General features: G+C 42.9%; 1 protein-coding gene across 2 annotated transcripts; it reads right to left on the bottom strand.

Annotated features, from left to right (window-relative positions):
• Positions 1-1132: 1132 nt before the first annotated feature.
• On the bottom strand, positions 1133-18886 carry brwd3 (bromodomain and WD repeat domain containing 3). Of its 2 annotated transcripts, none has more exons than XM_085175406.1 (40): positions 18663-18886; positions 18429-18487; positions 18296-18325; positions 18050-18109; positions 17054-17204; positions 16401-16499; positions 16095-16255; positions 15692-15913; positions 15356-15456; positions 15179-15249; positions 14663-14763; positions 14517-14557; positions 14322-14426; positions 14088-14238; positions 13861-13995; positions 13647-13775; positions 13244-13469; positions 13023-13163; positions 11317-11497; positions 11101-11194; positions 10849-11019; positions 10630-10703; positions 10353-10548; positions 10136-10246; positions 9943-10050; positions 9419-9543; positions 9248-9330; positions 9044-9155; positions 8832-8893; positions 7757-7912; positions 7533-7653; positions 7311-7436; positions 7131-7200; positions 6687-6737; positions 6458-6601; positions 6140-6292; positions 5861-6030; positions 5490-5578; positions 3568-3702; positions 1133-3465 (listed from the first exon to the last, which is right to left on the bottom strand). In XM_085175406.1, the coding sequence occupies exons 1-40, from the start codon at positions 18694-18696 to the stop codon at positions 2624-2626; spliced, it is 5391 nt and encodes a 1796-aa protein (XP_085031532.1). In that variant the 5' UTR covers positions 18697-18886; the 3' UTR covers positions 1133-2623. The 2 variants fall into 2 exon arrangements, with proteins under 2 accessions (XP_085031532.1, XP_085031531.1); XM_085175405.1 differs by having other exon boundaries at positions 10630-10706; positions 18663-18885.
• Between the last annotated feature and the right edge of the window lie 602 nt (positions 18887-19488).

The raw sequence follows: 19488 nt of genomic DNA, 5'->3' as shown, positions 1-19488 counted from the left end.
ACACTTATCACACTAAAAATGACCTTTATCTCTTTATGCACCGAATAGTTAGAAATCGTAAGATCCTCCAGCATCACTGCAGTTTCTAGGTGTGGTGGAGCACAGTGCGTCACAGCTCAACCTTGTTTGTTCCTTGTCTGACTCACCCCAGCTTTCAGTGCATTAATGCAGTTAGGCAGTTGCAAATGGTACAGTGAGGTTTATGACTGCCTACCATCACAGTCAGCAGCCCCAGTGTTCAGAAACTCTCGAATCTCTGCCTTCGGTGGCTGTTTACGACCCATTACTAAGACAACTGATGACTCAGTCCCTGTGTTGGGCGAATAGTCCTTCAAGCTTATGCAGGCTTAGCGTGGACAGATATCAGACATGGAAAATTTTCTAAAAGAAAAAAAAGGGGGCACAAAATTCTAAGAGAAGTTCATTTTCTTTTTTATTAAAAAAAAAAAAAAACACAATTAAAACATTATAAAAAACACATTAAGCTTATTCAACCTATGGGAGAACGTTGTCATTGTTGACTAATCTGATGCTTTGAGGCAAGACTAAGCGTCATCTACTGTATGAAAATACTGTATGAAAATAAGAATAGTCTTCCCACACTGAGCCAGGAATTCCAAGACACCAGTTAATGCTGCTGCTCAGCACACCTGATTTTAGACGCCGATTTGTGTTTCGTCTCTCAGAATCTGTCACTAACCGAGCTTTACAATAACTTCGGAGGCCTGCCTCTCTCCTCAGTGACACACGGAGGGGTGAGAAGGTGTGTCTGAATCATAGCATCCAGTGTTGATATGAGAATGTAAGTCATGGGGGGGCGGGGGGGGGGGGGGGGGGGGGGAGTGATTGTATAGAGTGATGGAGAAAGCCATCATGTGTGCAGTTGATCTACTATCAAAGTTTGAAACCCATCAGGCTACAAAGAGAAGAAACGGTGATCCAAGGATGACACTTCTGCTGTTAACCAGAAGAAAGCGCAATCAGATGAGACCTTCAGTTTAATCATGCACAGATTGAAAAAGATTTCTACTTATATTTATATAAAGCTAAAAAAAAAAAAGGGGGGGGGGGGGGGGAGGCTGAATCGAAAGTGCCGCCGGCACAGTTCAAACATTCTTACACAAAAATGAGGTTTCATCTTATTTCTCTAATATCTTTATTACTCAGCTGCCACATGGAGGAGATAAATGTGCAAATATTTCCTTTTTCCTCATCACTAATAAAGTATGAAATAGATAAAGTAACCCGAGTATAATGCAATGGAAAAATAAATATTTCTGTGGAAGAGAGCTGGCCAGGGGATTCCTTTGCTTTTGCACAGGCTGGGTAGAGAAGGAGCTGCGGAAATAACCATGAATATTTGCAGGTCTGATCACTCAGAGTACAACAGCACTAAAAACAGTGGCTTTGTTACCCCCGAAAGAAAGAATACACCACTTTTACCCTTTAAAAACAGCACCCAACTCTATCTAAATAACAGTGCTGAAGAGAAGACCCAAGCGAGAAGAAGCTGGGGAAAGACATTTCCTTTCACATTCACAGACCAAGGACATTGAAAGGGATAATATTACTATGGTAATCTATTCTCCGTCTGCTCCCAGGGCGTCAAATACTGCTGTTGTGTCAAAACCACCAGTGTCTCAAAGAAATGCAAAGAGGTGGAGACAGTGTAGTGATGGGTTATGGAAACCACTCAAATACAAAACAGTTTGGGTCTTATGGACCGCTTGGAGTCGCATTTAAACACAGCAGGTAAACTTTTCTTCTTCAACAAGCAGGTGTAAACAACAATCTTTTTCCTAACCAAGCAGTTTTTGGTGTTCAAATCTCACCAGCAAGTAAAAATTGAAATACAATGAAGCACCCAAATGTGACATAACCCCATCTCAAGACAACATCTGTACAAAGCCAAGAACAACAGCAGTATTTTATGCCCTGGGGTAAGAGCGTGTTGCCATTTTATTTTACCCACTTCTTCCTAATATTGCTAGTCCTCAGTTGAGGAGAGCACAATCAGATGGAAGTCTGTGCTGCAAACGAGAAAGGTTGACATCAGATACCTTAAGTGATTCTGCACCTGTGGCTGTGACCACTACCACAACAGTTTTGCTGATTTACTCAGTGAAAAAGAAATAAAATTAAACAAAACAAAACTACAGATATCTATACGAGCACCATTTTTTTGGCATCTCCACATCCTTCTTTGGTGACCAGGAGCAAGAAAGGTTGCTGGAGGGAAGAAGGGGACTTTATATAGTGTTTAAAGTTCTGGACGTGAAACCACAGGATGAGGAGGAAGAAGACCAGAGCTGTGTTGTAAGGGCTCTTCCAGAGAAGCAGTAAGGCCGAGGTGAGTTAATCCAGTTGGAGAGGGTCCGTGTTGAACAGAAGCTCTGTTGACCAGGGAAGAAAAAAAAAATCCGTGGCAACATTTTATGAGCACCGGCTATCAGTTTGAGTCATAATCAGTCTTTAGATAAAAAGAGAAATCATATTTATATATTATATATACACACACACAAATTTGTATAAAAAGAAAAAGAATAATCCCTGATGTGTTACTCATGTTTTACCGTTCTTTCATTGAGGTTTGGAAAAAAGGGGATGGGTGAGGGGCGACGTGTCAGTGACTCCAGCCCATAAGGTGGCTGACACGGGCTTTCTCAGTCATACGGCGTACCCGTCCTGAGCGGGACATGCCCAGGTTTAGAGGGTCGTCTTTCGACCCATGGCCATCATCCTCCGAGTCGTCTCCGTATCGAACTGTCCTGCGGCCCTGGTTTCGTGTGTTGACCCGCCGAGACTTACACTGGCTGCCTCTCTGGCTGCTAGCTGCTGCTGGAGCTGCTGCTGCTCGTGTCTGCACCTCAGAGTTGTTATCATCCTCGTCCTCTGGCTCCTCCTCTTCCTCTTCTTCCTCCTCTTCTTCTTCTTCTTCCTCCTCCTCCTCTTCTTCCTCCTCATGTTTTAAATCCACCTGTTGCTGCTGCTGCTGCTCTTTCTCTTCCTCCTCCTCCTCCTCTTCTTCTTCTTCCTCATCCTCCTCTGCCTCTTCCTCCTCCTCCTCATCATCCTCCTGCTCCTCTACCTCAAGCTGCAGTCGTGCTCGTTTAGGTCCCTGTGCCTCTGTGTCCTCTCCTCCTTTGTGTCTCCTCTTTCCTGAGGCTGCCACCTTACCCTTAGCTGAGAGGCGTACTGACAGGCAGGGGGCTTTGCTGTAGTCGTGATCTCCTCCTCCCTCCACGTACTTTTCCACCTCAGAGTCAGAGCTGTTGTCGCTGTCAGACGATGAGGAGGAGGAGGAGGAGGAGGATGAGGAGGAGGAGGATGATGACGACGAGGTGGAGGACGACTCCAACGAGGAGCTGTTGGATCCTGACGCCTCCTCTTCATCGTCGGACTGCGACGTTTCTCGCAAGTGCCGTTGTCTGGAGCCGTTACTTAGGTGCAAGTTATTCTGGTGACCTGATGGAAAACAAGAGGGCGGCGGGTCATTTCTGCACCGTAACTTTGCAGAAACACTGAAAAGGGGAAACGTGCATGCTTTTTAGTTACTGCTCGCAATACCGGATTTCTTCACGGGAGTTGCTTGGCTGCGGGTCACCCGATGTGGTCCTTGATTTCTGCTCCTGACACTCGTCCCTGAAGTTGGGGAAGAAGGCTGGACGTCCTCTTCCTCTGCTACACTACCGCTTTGCTGAGCTAAAGAAAAAAAAAAGCTACAATTATCCATCAGAAAAGCTGAGAGTACAGAAGCAACTAATCACATTAGAAGATACTAGAAGCTTTTTGTTGGGATGCTAACCTCGATATTACCTAACTAACACTAAACAAAGTAGAGCCAAATGGACAAATTGAAATGTGACCTGTTTTATAAGTGGAAAAATATACTTTGTTTGCCATTCCTACCATTTCTCTTCAGTTTCTCTGAAAACTGATTTTTTTGTCTTTTGTTTGGTAGCGTTTTCATATTTTCCTTTTTTCATGTCCCCAAGCTTTCAAAACTCCTTGATTAACATGGATATTTCATTCATTCTTCCATCCTGGTTTATTTTCCATGATTTGCTGACCTGCTACAGATTTAGTGACGATATAAATAGATAAATACTGGCTTGTAGCATGTTCCTAAAACTAAAAGACAAGTTTACACAAAACCTTAGATTGATCAGTATCCACACAGCGTCACCACCACATGCTAAAGGTGGGAAAAGTTGCCTGCATCACTCAGGCGGGAGATTTTATTGGCTGACTGACACCTCTAGGCTTGCATGGCCATGCTGAGTACGGCTTTCCCCTTACAGTTGATGTTTGCTGGACAAAGATTTGGGGCAGAACCACTCACTGTTTGTTTGCAGTTTGTTCAATAAACTAAATTTTCCAGACATTTCTAAAAGACGGGATTCTCAATATACACCTTTGGTCAGTTTTTCTTGCGCTGTCGCACGTGTTACCTCTGTTGAGATGTGCCTGTATTAATCGTTACAGTTTTAGGATGCAGAATTTGATTTAAAATGACAATTTTTAACTCTCTTAATTGGGGGAAACAAACATTCTAGCAGAAACGGAAATTGTTTTTAGCATAGCTTAACTAACAGCAAACAGTCACCACTTCCAACAACAGCAAAAAGTGATGCAGGATAAAGAAAAGAGGGCAGAATCTGCTGTTTGGAGCATTTTTGGCCTTGGGGAAAAAAAGAAGAAAAAAAAGGAGAGAATTGCTTTTTGCGTCACATCAACTTTTGCTTAATGCGTTACTCAAGACTAACTGACGTCTTTCCAAATGAATAATTTGTGCCACAAAGTTTGGAAGGAAAAGCGCAAACAGAGTTTGTTTCAAAGCTGCACTTCCTAGCTCTGCTGCAGGAAGCATCAACAGTAAGAAGCCTTATATTGACTTCAGCGTCATTACGTGTGACCTCAGAGTGGAATAGGCAGCTCCTTGTTCCACACATGCCAGTTTTGTTGAAAGATTATGTTTTGTTTCAGATGTGTAATTTTTTAGTTTATCAAGACATTTATGTTTCTACATCCTATCCAGTCCTGAAGAACGAGTCACTGTAAAGCTATGTGAAGACACAATTATGAAATAAAATGTGTGTTATTATAATTATTATTTTTTAAAGGTGATATGTCATGAAACTGCAAGGCTTCTAAAATACTGGTATATAAATGTTCAGTCATACTGCCCCTGCTACTATATAATAAGTTGTTTATTGACACTTTTAATGAGCCATCTGTATGTACTGTAAAAGCTGAAAAAAAGAAAAATGACACTGATGTTACGCTTTGATTCACAGGAAACAAACATCTGTTAAGTTTTGATACAAACAACCTCTGCAGCTTTTCAATGGATTAAAACCAAACTGAGGTCATTCTGGTTTTTGAAGAGTAAGAGCTATTACTTTAACCAACTCACTGCAGCTCACTGCACGAGTCTACGCAGCAGAAGGATCTATAAAGCACAGAAAGCCACAACAGTGCAGACGTACCTTTATGTGATCTCTGAGAACGATTCTTTGTTGAGGTCTGGGATTTTTTTTGCTTTGATGCCTTCCCTGACTTGTGCTTTCCTTTTGAGCTGGGCAGGAGAGGGGAACAAGAAAGAAGCAACAGTTCAGAATTATTGTTAACAACACAATAATAAATCTAAACAACGACAGGCTGCCTGCAACTTTCAGCAGTTTCTGGAATCGTTTTTCCAACCACGACACCTTGAAATGATATTAAAGAGAAAACATTTCTTTATTTCAGTACGGCACTTCTGAGATGCTTTCAGAAGCTGCAGACACTTTGATGGGCCCGAGTGAAAAATATAATCTGATAACACGGTGCGTCTAGGTTTGTGAATGTGGCCGAGTACCTGTGGGATGGACTATTAGGTGGCGAGCTGCCTCCATTGTGCAATCTGTTCCTGTAAGTGAGATGTTGACGAGCCCGCCGTTCGTTCTGAATGGCAGACTTGTAGTCAGAAATGACGGAGATGATGTGTTTTTCAAAGAAGGCCGACAAGCTGAGGGTCATGGTATAGATCTAGAAATAAAAGAATGCGATATGTAAACGCTAAACCAAAGCTTTCTCAGACTGCACCTATAACAACAGCGTTTTTACAGAATGTTTTATTTCTCAGTGAGCTACTCACCTGTGACTTCTTGTTCGGAGTGTATGCTTTAGAGTTGCTGAAAATGAGGCGGATGTCTTTGGCAAACTCCATCGGATTTTCATAATTTCCTACTGCCAGTGTCTCTGACACTGTACCCAGATCCATGGGAGTGTCAATGATGTCTCGATAGTCCTGAACAAAAAAAGAGAGCAGAAACTCTGAAGAACACAGTGATTCACCTGAATGCAACTTCAGTTTTACACTTGCAGCATGCACTGCAAATGCTACTTTAAGCTGTAAAAATTGTCTGGCATGTGTGGTTTTATTTTAAATGGAGGTTTATCCTGATTGTTTTACCGGATATTCAAAGAGATCCACAGGCTGCCTGAAAGGTTCGGAATTCGTGGAAGCTGTCATTCGACGCAACAGCTCTCGACATTGACCTCGCCAGGCTTTCGGATCCAGAACCACACCACGCTTCTTAGAATTTGCAGTGCCTCCCTGGCAGAGACAAAATGAAAGTCACTGAGACTGAGACAACAGCTGGGAGGTTAAAAATCCTGCCAAATATCAACTGCTGCCTTACCCGGTGTCCTGTAGATGTTCCTGGAGTGTCTGAATCTACGTCCAAGTCAAACTGCAAAAAAAAAAAAAAACCCCAAAAAACCAACCACATAAAAATCCATGTTTCCATTTGCTTTTTGGGACATGTGAATGTGATACAGTGATCTCCAGCTGGGATAGCCTATGTTTCCTTTTCATTTCCAAACCAAGCAAGAAACAAAGGCAACGTCTACATCAGGTCATTAATGGATTACAGGATAACAAATACAGTTGGCTTCCTAAGCTAATCTCTAGTGCAATGGTTCAAATCACATCCTAAAATAAAGTAACTAATTTTGTAGGAAACATGAAACATTAAAAGACCTCATTTTCTTTTCTACTGACTTTTTCAGTGATCTGCAGGAATCCTATAGTCAGTCTAATAATACAAACCACACAAACACGGAAATACTTGTGCAACACCCACCTCAGCTTCACTGCTGACTTCAGACTTCAGTTTACGATACAGATCCAAGACGTCGATGCAACTTTGGTCCCTGAATGAGGCAGCGGGATCACGGCATCAGAAATGTTTGTTTTCATCATGGTCACTCCACTGTTAAAGCATCGGTGAATTTAACACAGCAGAAACTCTGTCAAGTCTTACCCGATATAGTGAAGGAGAACATCAGTCACCACCTTGGCGGCTGCTACAATGGGGCTTTGAGGTTCATTGAAAGTGCGGGCATTGTGTTCGATGTAACGCACCTCCCACATTAATGCAGAGATCCGCCTGGAGCAGAGGAACGCATCAGTGGTTGAAACTCAGACGTTAACACACCAGGACTTTGAACTCACAGAGAAGGTTTATGAGTGCATGATGCTTCACCTGTAAAAGCGATTCTCCAGACGTGTGCGGATGGAGCTGAGGTCAGTGGGGTAAGCCACTACGGTGCAGTACAGAGGGTAGTCCTGCAAATTTACCGGTAATGCGAACGCCTTGGCTACATCTGGGGAACAAACACAAATAAAATCAAACCTAGCAAAGGTCAGGAAAACAAGGTCAGATTGTACTTTACCGCAAAGCTTCATCAATCCTTTTGGGAGGCATACCCAGTGTCAGAAGCTGATCGATGCCATGAATGACTCGCTCACATTCTTCATCTCGTGTATGAGCCCCCCATTCACCTTCCTGAGGCTCATAGAGTAGAGCTTTCAGCTCCTCTTCTGCCACCTCCACACCATCACCAACCTGCTCTGGCAAAGCAGCTGATGGAGCCACAAAAGTGTTAGAACATTAAACAGCAGTTAGTAACCAAGAAAAAAAAAGGAGAGAAGTAAAATACTTTTTTTTGGTAGTTAAAAGTTACACTGCAGGCTATAAAGAATTCTCTGGGTTAAAATTAATGGAATAGAATTCAATAAAAACACAAACAGTGTTACAGTGACAAGAGATTTTGTTACCATTTTGCTACTGAGAGAAAATGGGATAATAAATCTGTGCTGACCGAGAAGAAATACAAGTAATGTAAAAATTTCCATTCATACGAGCCTGTCATTCAGAATGAACTACTTGATGTCAGTATGATGCTATTTGAAAAGGACTTTGGGGAGGTTTCAAATTTTCAGGTACGGTCTAGATTGCTACCTGTTAAAACTGCCATGGCTCCTAATTAACAAACTACAGAAAACAAATGACTGCAGGAAACAACATGTAAAGAGTGTAGGTGGGTGCTGGCATTATTTATATGCAACTCAACAGAACAGTGTGTGTATAATGTCTCCCTGTCATTTCTATGGTTATTCCAATAAGGACACGGAAATGAAGGGCAGACAATGTTTTTGTTGTGGGTTTCTACCCCGCTGTTAGATGAATTAGATCAAATGTGTTTATTTTCAATAGAAATGCCATAATGTGCAGTATTTCCCTTTTATTGGGTACGATTATGTTTGACTTTTTTCTGCGTCTTTTATCTTCTGTAACAGAGCGCCATATTTCAAAATAATACACACATTTCAATAAATAAATGGTAAAATGGTAAATGGCCTGTATTTATATAGCGCTTTACTAGTCACTAAGGACCCCAAAGCGCTTTACATATCCAGTCATCCACCCATTCACACACACATTCACACACTGGTGATGGCAAGATACACTGTAGCCACAGCCACCCTGGGGCGCACTGACCTTCCTCAGGAATAGGCTCCATATCCCAGGGACTCATCTTCTCCCGCTCACCGTTATCCCATCTGATGAAACAAATGTGATAATATGCCACTAGATCATGCTGCGTATGAGATTAGAGATGCTTATCTGATTTTACTGTGGAGAAGGTGACATGAAGCCAGCAAAAAATAAATTAAAAAATTACAGTGAGCTCTGCTCACACACAGACGTACTTTACTGCGTAGCACTGAAACAGGCTGTCGGGATACTCTGGCTGCAGGGGCTCTTGATCCTCCACAGAGCCGAACCACCAGGCGTCGTCAATGATGCTGCGGAACCTCATGCCTGAACAGAGGATCAAACTAAGGTGATGGACAGTCCTTAAAATTTTACGTGAGCAGTAAATACAGGAAGGAGACTGCTGGGGAGTGACTAACCAGGTTGCCAGTTGTGCTCTTTAGCCTCGTTGTAAAACTGCTGCAGTACCAGAAAATCAATGACATCAGGCATGTCATGATACCTGGGGAGTGTGGGAATGAAAAAGTGGTCAAATACATGTGGTCACAGTCGTTTATTACATTGAATATACAAGTATTGCTCATGCTCACTTTAAGGAGAAAGACTCATTGGTCATTTTCCCTGAGACTGGGTCCAAGAACGCCACTTTTAGGCAGCAGAGGGTAGGAGGTCCCACTTCATACTTAATTCCAACCACTTTCACAGATTCCTGATCCTGAGGCGGAAGAAGAGAAAAGGAGGTCAATGCAGCTGTACAAACTCCTGTAAGGAAGGATTACTGTGGCATTCTGTATATTGTGTTTCAAGAGATTCAAGTTGTTTTCATTTACAAAAACAGCAGCAGATTGTGGTGAACTAGTGGGGTTGCAAGACATGAGCAAAAATTAGCAAACCTCTAAGCTCTCTGCTGAGTCCCCCAGCAGAGAGCTTAGAGGTTTGCTAATTTTTGCTCATGTCTAAGAGCAGTGCAAAGTGAGTGAGACCACCAGGTTACCGCTTTCAGGTGGTTACAAAAATTGGCTGCCGTTTTCAGACTCTCCAAACAGCTTGGGCACTAATGGAGCACGCTGGCGCCGATACACAGCACTTGCTATTATATAAAACTGTGCCTCACCCTGAGGTTGAGTCTGTTCCACGGCTGCTTCTGAGGGTTGATGCTGTAAGCCTTAGCTCTGCGAACAGCCCGGACGTAAGCCTGATGGCCCTGTTTGAAGTAGATGAGCTGGAGGAGGACAGGAGAATCATGATTTTAAAAAGTGTGATGTAACATGTATTTCCTGTTTGACATTAGGAGCGTCAGTCCTTACTTCATCTCCCATTTGTGGAACAAAAGGAGAGCGGCGGGGGACAGTCTCCATAATCCAAGATGGCGGCAGCCACTCTTCCGCATCAAGTCCACCCAGAGAGGATGTGGGTTTCTGAGTGTATATGATTTACTATGTTAAAGTACATACTCGTGCCATGTTATGTGACAACTAGCAAAATGTGCTTTTACTGTGAATACTGCAGCTGCAGGTGGCTCACTTGTTTGGTCTCCTTGGACTTCTTCTTCCTCTTCTCATTTTCCCTCGTCCTTGCCTCCTTGGCTTCGTTATCTCCTTCTTCTTCCTCAGAGCTGCTGTAATCTGGAGGCTGCACAGGTCTCCTGGTAGGTCGCTTTGGCGGCTGCAAATTGATCCCAGCATCCGCTGTCCAATCAGAATATTCACTGGAGGAATCGCTGGGAATCAAAGCGGGGTATCGTCAGGCAGGTGATCAGACTATATTTTGAAAATTCTCCTCGATCAGTGTGTTTATTTACCTGGAGCTGCTTTCACTCTGCCACCGAGCATCACCATCTGAAGATGCATCGGTTTGCTCCACCTGTTCTTCTGCCTGCTAACAAAAATACATCCAAAACCTTCAGTATAACATGAATGACTGCTAATAGTTAGCACTTGTTTCTGATTTTATTCCTGTTTACTAAGTGACGTTATGGCACGGTAACTTTAAAAATCAAGCAGAACAAGGTGAATCATACTTCTCCATCACTCTCCGAGTCCATCTGGCTGTTAGAGGTACGTCGGTTGCTGGAATTTCTACTCCTGGTTCCAGGACGCCGGATTTGAGCTGACCGGGTTTGATAGGCATGGCGCTTATGAGTTTTCTTCGTGGGCCGCAGGGAGCGCAGGCGTGAAGACAAGAGATCGCTCTACGAAACCCAAAATATCAGGAATGAATTAGCACATGTGCAATTTCTGATGTAACAATAGTGACGCAGAAAATAGCGTACCTTAGGTGCACAGGTTACTGGTTTCTTCTTCCTCTCAGCGTTATATAGAGAACATTCAATGTCACCTTTGGCTTGTCTGCACTCCTCTGAAACTCTTAAAAATAAATTTAAAAAAGCATTATGAATTCCTATAAAAAAAATGATCTCCTTGCTTTAAAATCAAATCTTTCTATGCAATCCCCTTAAAACTAATCTAATTCCCTTCATCCTCCTCACCTGAATATCCCCTGCAGCACTTCATTGACCACCACTCTGCGGCTCCAGGCCAGCAGGTCCCTCTCGGTGGCCACCTGACTGGGAAGGGCGTTATGCTGCATTTGCCACACCCCATCCACCTGCCCACTTCTGCGAGGTGCAACAACTGGAGAGGAGGGCACTGCCTCTGCGCCTTCACTAGCTGAAAACAAGATTATATATTTTTTTCTTTTAAATATAATTACAGGTTACTGGGGACAAACTCCACTTTTGGAAAAACTTGACAAGAAATGTTTATGTTCAGAGTTTTGCAAAAACAGTAGAATTTCACAAGTATAACCTCAGCCACTGAGAAAGCCAAAAATGTTTTCTTCGATTTAATTTAAGTGTATTTATATAGCACCAAATAAAACGAAGCGTCGCCTCAAAGCGCTTTATATTGTACGGTAAAGCCTAGTGGTGCAAGGGATCAAAAATCTCACGGTTCGGATCGGATCACGGTTTTAAGTCACGGATCGGATCAATTTTCGGATCAGCAAAAATAGGGGAAAAAAAGACAAAAATTCGAGTCGCCATTTACTTATTTAAGTATTTTTAGCCTATTAAAAAACATTCAACTGAAGACTCATTCCACGCACTTATATAAAAACAAATTAAGGTGCAATATGGACATTATGGACCATGCTGGGCATCCTCTGCATCCTCTGCACACGGCCATAAACAACGAGAGGAGTCTGTTCAGTGACAGGTTGCTTCTCCCAAAGTCAAGGACCAGCAGACTTAAAAAGTCCTTTGTCCCACACGCCATCAAACTGTTTAACTCCTCGCTGGAGAGGAAACGGGGACAAAGGAGGGGGGAACAAGTAAGCTGTAGTGCCTTTTCACTGTGCAACAGTTTTTGTTCATATCCAACGGTGTAATAGACTCACAATACTTGAAATGTGCCGTTCCCTTGTATTCTTATTCCTATTTATTCTATTTATCCCTTTTGTATTCTCTGTATTTATATATGTGTATATATGGTATATTTCTGCTCACATTCTGCAACTTCTGTTGGTGCTGTGCTACTGGAAACTGAATTTCCCGGAAGAACCCATCCGAGGGATAAATAAAGTGTCATCTAATCTAATGTAATCTATAGGGCAGTACAAGGCTTTGTATCTACCACTCTGCTGTGATATAACGAGCGGTCACGTGGCTTTCCGTTGCCCTGGAGGTCCACCCATTTGTAGTTAGAGCAACAGAAGATGCCTGGGACAATTCAGCCATAACTTTAAACTTTTCATGCTCATACATGCTTGGAACGATCTTGTCACACTGAAGTGGACACGCAACGAGATATCATAGCGTGGCTCAAGCACGTTCCTCACAGTTTAAACCCCTTGTTTAGCACAACGGAATACGGAATTTTTTTTTTCTTTTTCAAATCTTCGGATCACGTGCGTACTGAACTGTGGAGTGGGATCGGTTCGGATTTTGGATCAACCGTGATCCGTTGCACCACTAGTAAAGCACCTGCAATATTGGAGCGAAAACCCCCAAAAATCAGGCGACCACTTGGCAAACAGTGGGAAAATAAAAACTTCCTTTTAACAGGAAGAAACCTTCAGCAGAAGGGAGGGTCTGCCGTGGCTGGTTCTGGGAGAGGGGTGGGACACAAGACAAAAGACACTTAAAGTTTTGGGAAAAAACTTCAATCATTTTGAGTAAAAAAAACCAAAACACACCTTCTTCCCCTTCTGCCTCCCGCTCTGCATTCTGACGCTCATCTTGTTCATTCTGCAGCTGTCTGATGAGATTGTCCAATGGGCTTTCTCCATTTTCTGCCGTTTGCTGGCCAAGAACCTGCTCAACCAACTCTCCATCATCTAAGTAAAGCAAGGAGAAATCAAGCATCAAATACCATCTGTCACTTCTTCTGAATTTTCACCTGTGAATCTGTGCTTACTGTTAGCCATGTATCCCATCTGAGGTATTAGCTGCTCTTCCTTGCAGTTCTCCCGTCCAGGCACCAGGCGCTGGTAGTGAGGAGGATGAGGATTCCCGTCGACATCCACAAGGAAGGGTGGAGGCATGAGGTGTGGCGCCTGTTGCGTCTGCTCATCCAGGACGTAGTTATTAGAGTCACGGATAAGAGGGCGATAGTCCGTGTGGAAGAACATCTGGTCGGGAATCTGGAGGGGAACAAGAACAACGCGCCGCCACAGGGTGACACCGATTCTTATGATTAAAGAAAATGTGTAATCACAAATCCACTGTGCTGTCCAAATATTTATTCTAAATGTTCCTTTAAAAGTGAGGAAATGATAGGGGTGATTGTTTTGGGCAAACAAGACTCAGCTAGCAGTTACCTTTTCATATGGTCTGCTGCAGCCAAAACCAAAGATGAGCAAATGGCCGTGTGAGTCAGTGCAGGCAAAATGCTGCCCATCTGCTGAGAACTTGCAGTCAAAAATAGCACCGTGGCCTTGGCCCTCAATCTGCAAACAAACATTTAAAATTGAACTTAAAGCTGGTGAAAAACAAAGCACTGCTGGTAGGGGATGCTCGCTGAGGATCGGTTACCATGTTGAAGAAATTGCGGATCTTGACTCCTTTGGTTAGGTCCCAGATGTAAATGTTGCCATCGTGGCCGGCAGATAACATGATGCGGGAGTCAAATGGATGAGCCTCCAGCACAAACACCTCGTCGTCATGACCCTTGAACAGAGAGACAGCACAGACAATCAAGTAGGCCAATTTGCCATTTTACACCGAATGAGCTGCAGATAATGTCGGCTTCAGCTACTCACAGACAAAATGTGCAGCAGCTGTCCTGTGGATGTGCTCCACACTTTGAGCAGGTAGTTTGACACCGCTGTGATTACGGTGCTGTCAGTGCGGTCCCAGGCAACCATAGTCACCACCAGCTTAGCTTTGTCGTCCCCTGTGGCGGCAGAGCTCCTAAAAACAACATCCCATCGCACGTGAAATATGATAGCGGCAGAAGTGCCATCACTAAACACTACGAATCTTCCCTCTCTTACCCTGGAAGCCTTGCAGCCATGTCTAAAGTGGTGCTCTTCCATTCCTGCTGCTGGTAATGCCAAATCTTCACTGTACCGTCGCGACTGCCGCTCACGAACCTTAGGCTGGACACACATACACAGTTATTCTTCACACACTTGTAAAACACACAAAAAATATTTGAAGTCCCTGCAGATTTGAGCAAGCACACTCACCTGTCACTGTTATTGCTGAACTGGACGACCACGACTTTATCCTAAAAGCACAAAAAGTAGGAAAGAACACAAGTTGTGTGAACGAAGCTTAAAAAACACAACAGAGCGGACCAAGCAGGATGTAGCGACTAGATGCTGTTTCTTACCGTGTGAGCATCCATCTCAGAAACCTTCATAGGAGACTCAGCACCAAGATAGTAGACCCTGATCATATGATCAGTGCCTCCAGTAGCCATGAACATGCCACCTATTAACAGAAGAACACATTCAGTCTACAACAATGACCCTCACAATGTTCCGCCATACTGTATATTAGTTAACTTGTAACCATTTCAAATGATGAAATGCTTTTCATTTTGCAAACACACTACCCTATTTTTTTAAACTGCGGGCAGCATTTATTCCATCACTCAAATGAGATTCTCTTATATGCATCTGTGGAAGTTTGGCCTTCCACGGATGCATGGATATTAAGTTAATATCTTAAAAGCAACAAAAGTTTACCTAAAATAGGAGATGGAATTGATTTTCAACAGGAGTCACAAAAGTAAAAATTAAAAAAAAATAAGTGCAGTTATTAACTGATCTGTGTTTGCTCTGCTAATCACAGCAGCTGAGATCATGTAACAACAAATTGTTGCCTGGCATGGAGATACACTTACCACTGCTGAAAGATGAAGTGGAGACTTGCACCCCGGGCCGTGAACGCTCCATAAACTTGACTGGCTGATCACTGAGGGGAAGGGAAAACAAAAAACAAAAAACAGAACCTGTGGTTATCTTAATGAAAACCACCAAGCAACCACTAAGCATGGCACATTAGACGCCTCAATACTTACTTAAATTTCATGGTGAGCGAGTGCCACTTCCAGAAACACACCATGCCGTCTGCACCAGTTGATGCCAGGTACCGAGTTGTTCCTCTGGCTGCTGGACAAAACTGGAGGAGGGAGAGAAGGAAAGTTGGTGTTGGTTAGTCACAGGGAAGGACTGTGCAGCATTTCACATAACAAGCCAGCAGCAGGCCCAGGTCAAGTGCTCAAGATAAGATGACAGCATTAAGTAGATGAATTTGCTTTCAAACATTTAATTCCTGTATGATGTAGTCAAGTTTTTAGTTTTATTTGATACTTCAAATGTTGTAAAAGGGCTCTGCACTTTCTTTTAAGTATCACCTGTATGGATGTGATAGACGCAGCATGAGCCTGCAGCACAGTGATGGGCGCACAGGTGCGTAAGCACCACACTCTGATGACTTTGTCACAGCTGGCAGAAGCAATGAGGCTGTTCTCGTGGTTGACAGCCATGTCACAGATCTCTGCTGAGTGGCCGCGGAGTGTGGCCAGGAGCCGGCCATCATCTGTGGCCCAGATTTTTACCAGGCAATCATCAGAACCCTAAAAAACAATCCGACAGCGACACATTAATAAGACAGCTCCACTGGAAACCACCTTTGGCTGAAGCTCCATGTTGTGTTTTGGAAGAGATCAGTAGTTATCTTAGATCTGGCACGACAACTGGAAGAACAATCACTAAAATAAAATAGACAGGGATGATGAAATAATAAGAAATTCTTACCGTAAATATTCGACGACCGGTACGGTCAAAGGCCACACAGTAGACTGAAGAAAGGTGGCCAAGGATACGTTTGTGTATTTTCATGTGTTGGTAGGCGGAAGACGGCAGAACCTGGCCAAAACGACCTGTGCCTGTGGCCTGGCGAGCACCCATGATGGACACTTGATGTGAAACACATACGAATAATTAGTAGAAGCAACACACTGCCACTGACAACTTAATACCAGGGGTCTAAGTGCTTAGTGGAAATAAAAGGCATAAATGATATATTGTTGTAAAAATGTATTTAAAAAACAGTTTACACACCAACATTAGGAGAACTTCCATTGCTCACTGGAGGTTCTGGTGGACGTCCTCGGTGGAGTGCAGCGACAGCTGAGCCACTACATACCTTGTGGCTACAACCTATGTTAAAAACAGTGAGTTGAAGAATGAATGCCAAAAATACTGCACTATAGCCCCTTTACCATTAGTACCTACTCGGATCAACTCGCCTCAGATTGACTGGTTTTTCATTACAATCGAGTACCACCTCATGTGTGTAGTAGCTATTACAGGAACACAAAGGTGGACATCAAGGCAACAATATAGCTGCTACTCAATCTGTGGCTTTTCATCAGACTTGGGGACCACAGCATTGTTTTAGTTACCATTTCCCTCGTTGCCGGGTTTCAAAATTGGCAATTTAGATTTTCACAAACAAGACACTCATGACTCTTTGGGTGACGTCAATAACCTACCAATTGGTGGCATGCAGTCTGATGACGGCACACTTTAGTACCTGCTCAGATCGCTTGGAACCCTGGCCAAGTAGGTACTATTTTAGTAACTGGTACCAGGTACTAGGACCTAATGGAAAACCCTGAAAGCTGTGGTGAGTTGATCTGAGTAGGTACTAATGAAAAAGCATAAAATAAATACATTTAAAAAAAATCATAGAAAAACAGGAATATGCTCACTTTTGCTGGTGCGAAGCAAGGACTGTCTTCCCAGCCCCAGAAGTGTCTGGACTCCAGGAACACTAGGTGGGATCTCCTTTTCTATAAGTGGGCCTATCCGCTGGCAAATCCTGAGCAAATAGTCTGCAGGAATGTGCTGGTTCAACACCACCTGCACGCGTCAGCGATGGTAATTACATATTAATACAACAAATAACAAAACAACACAATAAAGTTAATTTAAATGACTCTAGACAATGGCATAATCCTGAAAAACCAACTGAACTGAATTGATCAGCTAACTGATCACTGAAGAAACTACTATTTTTTAATAACCAACAACAGAACATGGTGAAACAAAATGTTGTGCATGCTGGTTACCACTGCAAATGAGAAAAAACAAAACACGAGTCTCACTTCCTGTAATTTAAGTTGATTATAACATTAACTGACTCATTTTCAATACAGGCAAGAAAGATCCAATCCAAACAGCTCTGCAATCACACATAAGTAGCCTGCAACTGTTTCATTTTCCTCTTCCTGTTTATTGCTGCCTGATGTGTGCGTGGTTTTGTCATGCAGATAGTTGGAAAACAATCAAGGGAACCGGGGGGGAGAGGTAGAGAAAGAGGAGGGAGAGAAAAGCTTGCAGCGAATCAAAAGAGCTTCTTGCTATTCTTCCGGTTCGCTCGCCAACGCAACTGCGATATCATTGGCTCCAAAAGAAGACTGACACAGCGCTGGATCTAGTTCAGCCTATCACTATCGGCTCTTATCTTCATTCTCCGCCCACTAGCCCACACAATAGCATAGCCTGTATATAGTTATTTATCAACAGGCCTGCACTAATATGGATTCTTAAATAGGTTAAAATAAATACAAACATGCTGAAAACACACCGTTTTGGTTGGTTAAAAGAATTAAAACGTTCACATCCATGGAAAGGTTATTGTCAACCGAAAGCGGAATAAAAAGATCCATATTATTAAAAAGTTATTAATGACTATTCACACTCACCCAATCTTGGAAGTTCCGTTTGTATTTCTTCCCGTTCCAACTCCATCGTTGCGGGACCAACTAAAGTTAAAAGAGACGATATCAGAGAGGACACAAAATTGCGAGGCTCGTCCCGGCAGGGAATCGCGCTCCTTTATCTAGCATCGATCAAAACTACTAAAAAGCTGGCCCCAAAATGCGTCAAGATGGGCATCACTACGGAAACCGCACATGAGAATAAACTCAGAAAGGTTCAGCTGAACCTACCTCATACTCCTCCAGCTCCTCGATCAGGATCTAACAACACAGAGACACAGTTAGCTACGGATGCTAACAAACCTACTTATTTAGACGATTTTAACCAGTACGACTTGCTATTTTGTTCATCGTAGGGTATTACCTTTGCGGCTTTTTTACATGGTCCAGACAGCAGAAATCTGGCAATGAGGTAATAGAGTTCTGAAAAGAAAAACAGTAAATGAGCTTGGTACTAACTGATGTAGCTATTGAGCAGCGCTAGCGTTAGCCAGCTCCGGGCTGCGCTCGGTTAATTAGCTCGCTACCTGGCAAACAACTGGAAACAGCGTAAATGCAAAATATTTAGTCGCGAATTAAAGCAGCGGTCAGTACTCACCAGCTTCGATTTGTGAACACTGTTCTCTTGCCATCACTTGGTAAGACAGGCGACATTAAGACAAACTGATGTTTTAGCTCGCTGGTTAGCCGCCGGCTAGCTAAGAGTAGCTAGGTGTGTGTAGCTAAAACAGGCTAGTGAATGGCCTCCTCTCGCAAGTTGTTCCCATACTATCCGCTGCCTTGGATTAGTGCCCTCTAGTGAATCAACACAGTACCGGACGGAGGGCTTTCTTCAGAAAGAATGAATCCATGTTACAAATAAAACTCGTTCAAATTTCACAGATTTTACACAAAAATTGAATGTTAATACTTTCCAGCGGTAAGATAACATTTTTCAGGATTAATAGTTTTCAGTTTTTCAGTTTTAATATTTTAAAGGGTAAATTTATCCGCAAATGTATTTTGTTATTTTTATTTATTTTGGGGGAGGGGGCACCAATGCTATTTTGTAAATAAAAATATTTGTGGTTTTAAATATATCGTTGTCAGTCAATATACAGTTGCAATTGTTGGAGAAATCTCACTGATCTTAATATATTTGGGCATACAAAAAGTATTTCCAAATAAGTTTTCTATCAGTTCATTTTCTAGTAGGTACAAATCAGTGACTGTAGAAAACAGTTATTGATACAAATGCATTCGTCTTACAGTCTCTAGCATCTGGGTGTCATTGTGGAAGAATCATCCTTAACTTTAACAGTATCAAAGAAAATATGCAGCTTGTTAAATTGTGAAATAGTATAGCATTTATTTCCACCAGCTCACCTTTGCAAGGCTGAGTTCTAAAGAGTGGGCTTGAACATCATTGCCTTTGTGGAGACAAC

The sequence above is a fragment of the Neolamprologus multifasciatus genome, chromosome 10, assembly GCF_963576455.1.
Source record: "Neolamprologus multifasciatus chromosome 10, fNeoMul1.2, whole genome shotgun sequence".
Taxonomy (NCBI): domain Eukaryota; kingdom Metazoa; phylum Chordata; class Actinopteri; order Cichliformes; family Cichlidae; genus Neolamprologus; species Neolamprologus multifasciatus.
Note: the sequence above shows the minus strand (reverse complement) of the source record. Positions and strands in the feature narration are given on the sequence as shown.

What these genes read in the sequence shown, in the direction of transcription:
- brwd3 (XM_085175405.1), bottom strand. Translation starts at nt 18,696, where the DNA reads ATGGCAAGAGAACAGTGTTCACAAATCGAAGCTG. An exon ending in CGTCTATCACATCCATACAG is followed by an intron (nt 15,457 to 15,691) that starts GTGATACTTAAA and finishes TCCCTCCTCCAG; the next exon opens with TTTTGTCCAGCAGCCAGAGG. An exon ending in CAGTAACCTGTGCACCTAAG is followed by an intron (nt 11,020 to 11,100) that starts GTACGCTATTTT and finishes TGGGTTTCGTAG; the next exon opens with AGCGATCTCTTGTCTTCACG.